At 32.2% G+C, this 9046-nt stretch overlaps 1 protein-coding gene across 1 annotated transcript; it reads left to right on the forward strand.

The window, feature by feature from the left end:
* The first annotated feature begins 1840 nt into the window (after positions 1–1840).
* On the forward strand, positions 1841–4509 carry LOC120125752 (G-type lectin S-receptor-like serine/threonine-protein kinase At1g34300). Its single transcript, XM_039144103.1, has one exon. It carries the CDS (start codon positions 1847–1849, stop codon positions 4340–4342), a length of 2496 nt encoding a protein of 831 aa, XP_039000034.1. The 5' UTR covers positions 1841–1846; the 3' UTR covers positions 4343–4509.
* Positions 4510–9046: the final 4537 nt, after the last annotated feature.

Raw genomic sequence — 9046 nt, forward strand, 5'->3', positions numbered from 1 at the left:
ACATGAACTTATCAATTAGTCTCAATGATAAAAGAGAATATTTTTTTAAAAAAATTTGAATTCGAATAATTTTATCTATAAAATTTATATATGTTGTCAATAAATTAATAAATACAAAAATGCCGCATAAAATAATGTAATGGTTTATCTACCAGAATTTGAGTGAATTATATAGAATGTCCTTTATTATATTTACATCATTTTCAATCATTTATCTTTCAAAATATATATTTTTAATTTCGGAAATAATTTTGTCTATTAATTAGTCAATAATTTGGTCTAATCTATTATTTTAAATACGCAGTGGATCGCTTTGGCACTTTTTATGCTTGAAAACATTTTTAGAAATATATATTTAATTTTTTAATGACACAATCAAGTATTAACCTTTTATGATATGATTAGGTATTTAATTTTTTTAAGAGTAGAGTTATTATATTTCTAAGTTAAATATCAAGGTTCAAACTTATAATTACATAAAGTAGGATAATATAGAAATCTTTGGTCACTTAGCCAATTAATGGATCTCATATTTTTTTATACAATTAAATAGGGGTGAGAAAAACTCGACTCCACTCGAGTAGAAAAAACTCAACTTAAATTGACATCGAATTGTAATTTCATAAAATTTTCAAATAACTTTCAAAATTTCATAAAATAAAGTCGTAAACTTAAATAATTCAAAATTTTTTTATTCAAATCTACTCAATCGAACTCTCACCCAACAAATAGATATCAAATATTTTTAAAATTATATAGTTCACATTTAGAATTTTAACGTATAGAATTTGAATTTATAACACATATTATCCCTTTTACTAAACAATGTTAAAATTATAAACATGAATAATCATAATTAAACACGTGGAATTAAAAAAATATTAAATACATAATCACACAAAAATTAAATATTTATTCAAAAAAACATAATTACCATTAAAATTTTGAAGTATATAATTACAAAAAAAATCCTAAAAGTTATATTTACCCCTTAAATGGTAGTAGTGATACTAAATAATAAACAATTGCATAACAAAGGGACTATGTTTTTAATTGGCGTTATCATTTAAATAAACCCAATAATAATCCCAAACAATATTTTTTTTTAAAATAACCCCAATCAATTTTCTTAGAAAAATGATCTGAAAACCTCACATTAAATAAAACGCAATTAAGACATTGTGTCTTGCGAAAAAGTGAGTTTCATGTATTTATAGTGTCTTTTATCTATAAATTAAATGAATTAATTTAAAAAGTTGATGAATCTCTCATTTTACATAAAATAAAATCTTTAAAACATGTTTTGTTTTGTATTACTTGAGGTTGTTTTACATATATAGTTTGAGAGTCATTTTTTCTAAATAATGTTGTTAGGAGTTGTTTTTATATATAGTTAATAATTGGTTTTTTTAAAATAAAAACATTGTACGAATCAATTTACTTTCGTAATTAAATGAATTGTTGTTTTTTCTATATGCTATAGGTTCAAACACCAGTATTTGTATGTGTGATTAAACGTTCATTATTAAATGGTGTATGTGTGATTAAATGTTTATTATGAGAGTACTTAAAATAAATATGTAATCACCTTTAATTTAATAAAAAAATTAATAATAAAAAATCGGTTTAAAATTAGACCCAATTAATTTCAAAATTAGCATTATCTAGCGGCCAAACTTTTCTTTGCTTGAAAACAGTGTTTCCGCCATGGAAAAGGGTAACACCATCTCTTTCGTACCTTTCGTTCTCAATGATTTGCCTTTTAACCGAAGGCACCATACACGTCCATTGATTTCCCTAGTTTAAATCTAAAAAAAATGTAAAAATGGAATACCAAAACAAAAAAATGTTCAAGTTTGCTATTTTTTTCCTGCATTTCCTCTTCACCATTTCATCATCTTCCACTATCATTCCTCTACCCTCAACTCTTAGAGCTTCAGCTAGAAACCAATCATGGTCGTCACCCAACTCCAGTTTCTCACTTTTATTCGTTCCAATTACCCGATCTTCTTTTTTCCTTGCCATCACTTACAATCCTGGAAATGTTATCGTATGGTCAGCTAGTAACAATGGCACTGGAGATGCCGTTGTTGTTGATTCTGGTGGGATGTTAAATTTGCTTCGTAATGGAGCACTACGCCTAGTTAATGGCTCGGGTCCCATTGTTTGGGATACTGGTACTGCTAACAGAGGAGTTTCACATGCGTCGATTGATGACTCAGGCAACTTCCAGCTGCTCAATAGTGATAGTTTTCCACTATGGTCTTCGTTCGAGAACCCTACTGATACTCTTGTTCCTTCACAGAATTTCACCGTTGGTAAGATTTTACACTCTGGGTCTTACTCGTTGTCTCTTGATAGATCTGGTAATCTTACTTTGAAATGGAATGATACTGTTGAATACTGGAGTTTAGGGTTCAACTCGTCCATCAATGGGAATTTGAGTTCTCCAAGGTTTATGTTGCGGCCTAATGGGATTTTGATTGGTTTAGATCCTTCGATCCCAAGTGGGATGGTTAACATGGCTTTTAGTACTGATTATGGTGAAGGCAATGATGGGTTTAGGTTCTTGAGGATGGATGATGATGGTAATTTGAGGATTTACAGCACTAGTGGGAACAGCGTGGCTGGGAATGTAACTCCGACATGGGCTGCCGTGACTGATCAGTGTCAGGTTTTCGGATTCTGTGGAGACACGGGGATTTGCAATTACAGAGATTCGAATCCGATTTGCGGATGTCCGTCTCAGAATTTCGAGCCTATTGATGGAAGAAAAGGGTGCAAGAGGAAAGTGGAGCTTGAGGATTGTCCTGGGGATGTTTCCATGTTGCAATTGGAACATACCAAATTCTTAACTTATCCTCCTGAGGTTTCTGAGCAGACATTCATCGTGGGAATAGCGGCTTGTAGGTCGAATTGTCTTCAAAGTGGTTCTTGCATTGCTTCCACTTTAGTAGCTGATGGAAGTGGATTTTGTTACATGAAAACACCTAGTTTTGTTAGTGGTTACCAGGGTGCTGTTCTCCCGAGTACCTCATTCGTCAAAGTTTGTGGACAAGCGGTTCCGAATCCACCACTTTACAAGGACACATCCGGGAAGTATGATGAATCACGGTTGCATGTGATGGTTGTTGTTGTTGTTGTTTTGGCCATCCTTTTGGCTTTGGTTGCAGTGGCGACTGGTTTTTGGTGCTGGTTTTACTGGGGTAGCGAAAAATCAGGGTATATATCAGCTAAATATGAACTTTTTGATTATGCATCTGGTGCACCAATGAAGTTCTCATATAAGGAGCTGCAACAGTTTACGAAGGGGTTTTCGGAGAAGCTTGGAAAAGGTGGTTTCGGGGCTGTCTACAAAGGAATACTGACTAATAGAATGGCGGTTGCTGTGAAACAACTCGAGGGAATCGAGCAAGGTGAGAAGCAATTCCGGATGGAAGTTGCAACTATTAGCAGTACACACCATTTGAATTTGGTGAGACTGGTGGGGTTTTGCGCCGAAGGGCGTCACAGGCTTCTAGTGTATGAATTCTTGAGAAACGGTTCACTTGACAAGTTCCTTTTTACACCAGAGGAATCGTTGAATTGGGAAAATCGATTCAACATCGCCCTTGGAACGGCTAGGGGAATAACTTATCTTCATGAGGAATGTCGAGACTGCATAATTCACTGCGATATAAAACCAGAAAACATTCTGTTGGATGAAGTTCACACTGCTAAGGTGTCGGATTTTGGCCTAGCAAAGCTTATGAATCCAAAGGATCATAAGTACTTGACTTTGGCAAGCATTAGAGGGACTAGAGGATATTTGGCACCAGAGTGGCTTGCAAATCTTCCAATAACCTCAAAGTGTGATGTTTATAGTTATGGGATGGTTTTATTAGAGTTAGTGAGTGGAAGAAGGAATTTCGAGGTCTCACCCGAAACAGATGGAAAAAAATTCTCCCTCTGGGCTTATTCGGAGTACGAAAAGGGCAACATCGAGGCCATTGTCGACAAAAGGCTAGAACAAGTCAACAGAGAGCAGGTTGTAAGGGCAATTCTGGTGAGTTTTTGGTGCATCCAGGAGCAACCACTACAGAGGCCAATGATGGGAAAAGTAGTGCAGATGTTAGAAGGAGTCATCGATATCGAGAGGCTACCGACTCCAGAACCGGTCGCTGAAGTCTCCGGTAGTAGTACAACCATGACCCTGAACAGTAATGTCGGTGCTCTGTCAACATATGCAACTTCCACCACTGCTCCCTCTTCATCTCCTTCATTCATAAACATGGGAATTTCGCCTCCGAGATCAGAGAAGGATACGGCAAAGGAATCATCTTCCTTACTAGGCTTAAAGTGATGTGACTCTACTCGTGATTTTGCCAACAGAAAAGTTACCCCAATGTGTTTTTACTAGTTCGTGTTTTTCTTTTTTCAGATTTGCATTAATGAAAAATGCAATTGTCTTAGTTATTGACACAATGAGACAAGTTAAAAGCTATAAATTACAATGAAATTATTTCCAAATACATTTGTCTCGTTTATTTACATTCAACCTTCACATCTATAGATAAAAGTCAATGTGGAAGCTCCCACCTGGACCTTTGATATTTATGCCAAAATAAACAGAAAAATTATTATATAAAAAACACCTTTTAATTTTTAGGGTAAACTACTCAAATGACCATTTAACTATAGAGTTGGTCGAAATGACCACCATACTTTCAATTTTGTCAATATGACCACAACTATTTAAGTGATTTCAAGTAAGCCATCTACCATTAACATTTAATAGAAGTGCTGATGTGGTAGTTAACAAAATTAGTATGATTACAGATTTGATTCTTAATACTTGTACATTCAATTAATTTGGTAATAATTTTTTATTTAATTTATTAAATTAACCCTTCAAATAGGAGGTGACACGTGTCAACATATGATTGAATAATTTTTTAAATTAATTTAATTAAATTTATTTTCTATCCAATCAAAGGATGACACGTGTCAATTACAACACATGTCACGATCATATATTGACACGTCCCACTTCCTAATTGAAGGGTTATTTTATTAATTTAAATTAAAATTAGGACAAAATTTATTGAATGTACAAGTATTGAGTATCAAATGTGTAATTATATTAAATTTGTTAACTGTCACATCAACAACTCTATTAAATGCGAATGGTTGGTGGCTTGGTTGAAGCCGCCTAAACAATAATATGGTCATATTGATAAAAAAGAAAGTATGGTGGTCATTTCGACCAACTCTATAGTTAAATGGTCATTTAAGTAGTTTACCCTAAAACTTAAAAGGTGTTTTTTTATATAATAAATTTTCCATTTATTTTGGCATAAATATCTAAGGTCCAGTTGGGAGCCTTCATGTTGAAAACAAATTGGAAATGAAATGTATATTTAGGGAGGATTGAACTTGGATTCCTGGTCGGAAATTGAACACCCAAAAACTACTTGAACAACTGCTTCAATTAGTTCACTAATTACAACAAACTATATTTATCTTATAATATTGTTAATAGTAAAAAAAATAAAGAAATAAAATCAATTAAATGAAGTTTCGAATTTAGACCGATTATAAAATATAAGAGAACCTAAATTAGTTAAACAAATATAATATTATTTTTAATTGAATATTATATATATATTAAATTGTATTTAATGTAAGATTTAAAATTATAAATAAATTTAATATTTTTATATTTCTAAATTAAATTTAATATTTTTCATATTTATATTTTTAAAAGTAAATATAAAAATAAGTATGAAAATTTTTTGAATTTAGTTTAAAGATACTAAAATATTAAATTTATTTTTAATTCTAAAATTGCCTTAAAATAAGTATTTTTTAAAAAAAGTATTGAATCTAGTATATAAAATATAAATATAAAAAATATTGAATTTAATTTAGAAATATAAAAATATTAAAGTTATTTTTAAAATTTCAAAAATATATAATATAATTAATTATAAAATAATATTATATTTATTTAACTAGTTTAGGTTTTGTTATATTTTATAATTGGTCTAGGTTTGAATGATTTTTTTCTATAATTAATAATATTATAAGATAAATAAAGTTTGTTATAAATAATGGATAAATTGAAGCATTTGGTCTAGTGGCTTGGCGATGATTTCTAAATTAGGGATGTAATTTCAATCTCCTCTAAACGTATGTTATCTCCAATTTATTTTTAGTCCAATCAAATAGTGACACGTGTTACTATTTGATTACAAAAAGTAACTTCAATTATTTAAATTAAAATTAATAAAAAATTCATCCAATCATATGTTGACATGTGTCAACTAATACCAATGTCACTATTATATGTTAACACATGTCATCTCTTGATTGGAGGTTTAAATTATTAAAATTATGACTAAATTGATTGAATGTATAATTATTGAAGATCAAATGTGTAATTATAATAATTTTGTTAATTATCGCGTCAGTACCTTTGTTAAATGTCAACTATAGGTGGTTTGATTGAAATCACTTAAATATTTATGTGATCATATTAATAAAATTTAAAGTATGATGGTCATATTGATACCAACCTAATGGTTAAGTGATCATTTGCGTAATTTACTCTAAAAATAAAATAGGAAGGCTTTTAAAGAAGTCGAAAGACAACCTAATATAAAATTAAAAAAATAGTATAAACAAATGTGACCAGAATTGTGAGAAAAAAACATAAGAATTTAGGTTGTTCGCGACCAGAAATATTACCTTATTTCTAATATTTTATGTTGAAACCATTAAAAAAATTAAAAAATAGCAGAACCGAAAAACTAATATCTAGTAAGTATTGATACTTATATAAATATCGGTACTTATGTGTTTAAAAAGTGGAAAATTATAAAGGCAAGAAAGTACTAAAACTTTTGGATAAATATTTATACTTGGAGAAAGTATCACTTTTTTCGATAATATAAGCGGTTTCGTAAAGTAGAAACCGTCATTATTTTATTTTAAGCAAAAAAAAAAGAAAGTGAAAATCTCTGGATTAAGTGTTCCCTCTGAGCAATAGAAGAAAAATTACAGTCAATTGGTTCGAACGAAACTTTGAATCGAGGAAAGAGAAAGTATGTTATCATCCTCTTCGATTTTACAAGTAGCTTGGTACTACACTTGATAATGGTGTACTAAATGATGAGTGATTATTGCTAATCGTTGAGCCCGTATTTATACTAATGAAGATGATTAGAGTTTGTTAGCATCCTTGCATTTCCCACTCGAAGTTGGTTGATGATTCGATTAGGATCATTTGCTAGAACATTCTTTGGCATTCTACTATTTTTTGAATTTTTTTTGTGTTTTTTTCATGTTCAGACGGCGACGGGTGACTGGAGAACGGAAGAATGGCAGCGAGTGTGATGCACGCGCTGGTGAGGCGCCAAACACACCATCGATGAGTCGAACAGCCGATGACGGTGGTGAAGCTTGACCGTTGGATCAAAGTCTCTATAAAGGGTTAGGATTACTTTTGGCTTTCTCCTTTAGATCGATGACGTGGCACGATTTGAAGCCTTTAGATCAAAACCTTGTCAAAGGCCCTCGTGCATTTGTGCTTCTTCACCAAGACTGCTGACGTGTCACTATTTGGAGACCATTGGATCAAGTCTTCATCAAGGGCTCTCATACATTTGGTTTTGTTTCATTAAGATAGGTGACATGGCACCACCAAAAAGAAAGAGCTCATTAAATGCTTGTCTTCCCAAAGTAAAATTCAAACGAAATCTTCTTCCCCAAAAGATGAAGTGGCGGCAACATCACCAACAAACCCCAAGGATTTTTGAATTTGTAACATGATGGGCTAGGGTGTAATGGGCTTTAGGGCTTTTATTTTTGAACGGGTTTTGTATTTTTGTAATATGAATGAACTTGTGTATGGATTTAAATGAAATGGACTCTTACATTTAATAAATGGATATGGATTTTCCTAAGGATATGGTAGATGTATACTAATATAAGGTTTATATTAATGCCTTCACCCGAATAAAATGGGTGATGACAACCTTGATGCTCCCTTCCTTTATAGATTTACAGACACGAGACATGACAAGAAAGAAGCAATGGTTCACATGATATGTACGAGCAAAGGTGTCTGCAAGGTAAAAAAAGAACACATGAGCTCCTAGAATTGCATGTTTACAAGCCATCTTATTGTCTCTTTCTTGTTGATTTTTGTTGCAAGAGTCTTCATCTTCAGCTGAACTATTGTTCTAAATTGGTTGTCTTTAGCTTGTTCCTGTCTTCATCTTCAGCTCATAGAGGGGTGCATTTGGGAACACGTACACACACTAGTGGTGCATGATTTAATATGGGTTTGACTTCCAAAGTGTAAGGAGTTGACCTTAGAGACTGCCATGGAAGCCAAGTTATGAGCGTTTTGTAGAGAAGGAAACTGCCATGGAATTGGAAATCATGTCCTGAGCGTTTAGTTGAGAAAGAAATTGTTGGATTTTCGGTGTTGATGCTCTACCTAGTAATGGGGCCGCATGGTGTTGATGCTTCACCCGTCAGGATGATTTTTGGTCATCAGCTGTTGAACCGGTGAGCTCTACAATACTCTTCGATTCATGGTGGAGAAGAAAAGAGAAAAGAGAAAAGAGGAACATTTTCAACTTTTTTCTTAAATACAAGTCGAAAGATTTTGGAAGTTAAACGGCCATCCTTGTGGCAGTCTCGTGTGGCAAAACAATGACAAGACACCAGTTTAACAAGCCACCACAACATTCCGTAATCCTCAATAATAGTTATCAACGTCGAGTGACTGATTTGTTAAAAATTGATAATATTAACAATTAATTTTTCAGTTTTGAAACTTCTGTGGGAAAAATAAAACTTACTCAAACATTAGTGACTATTTATGTAGTTTACCCATCTATAAAGAGGCAGTGGTTCCCAAGAAATATGTTAACTTGTATTACTCTTATCCCGTCAGAGAGTTTTTATGTAAGAGAAAAATCTATCTTCGTGAAAGATTACAACAAAAGAAATATTTAGAGATTTCAAATTATCAATTAATTCAGGTATGCTTCTG

This window comes from Hibiscus syriacus, unplaced genomic scaffold (genome assembly GCF_006381635.1).
Source record: "Hibiscus syriacus cultivar Baekdansim isolate YM2019G1 unplaced genomic scaffold, ASM638163v2 tig00110443_pilon, whole genome shotgun sequence".
Classification (NCBI taxonomy): domain Eukaryota; kingdom Viridiplantae; phylum Streptophyta; class Magnoliopsida; order Malvales; family Malvaceae; genus Hibiscus; species Hibiscus syriacus.

Bases quoted from the DNA above. Each gene is read 5' to 3' on its own strand.
- LOC120125752 (XM_039144103.1), top strand. From the start codon at position 1,847: ATGTTCAAGTTTGCTATTTTTTTCCTGCATTTCCTCTTCACCATTTCA.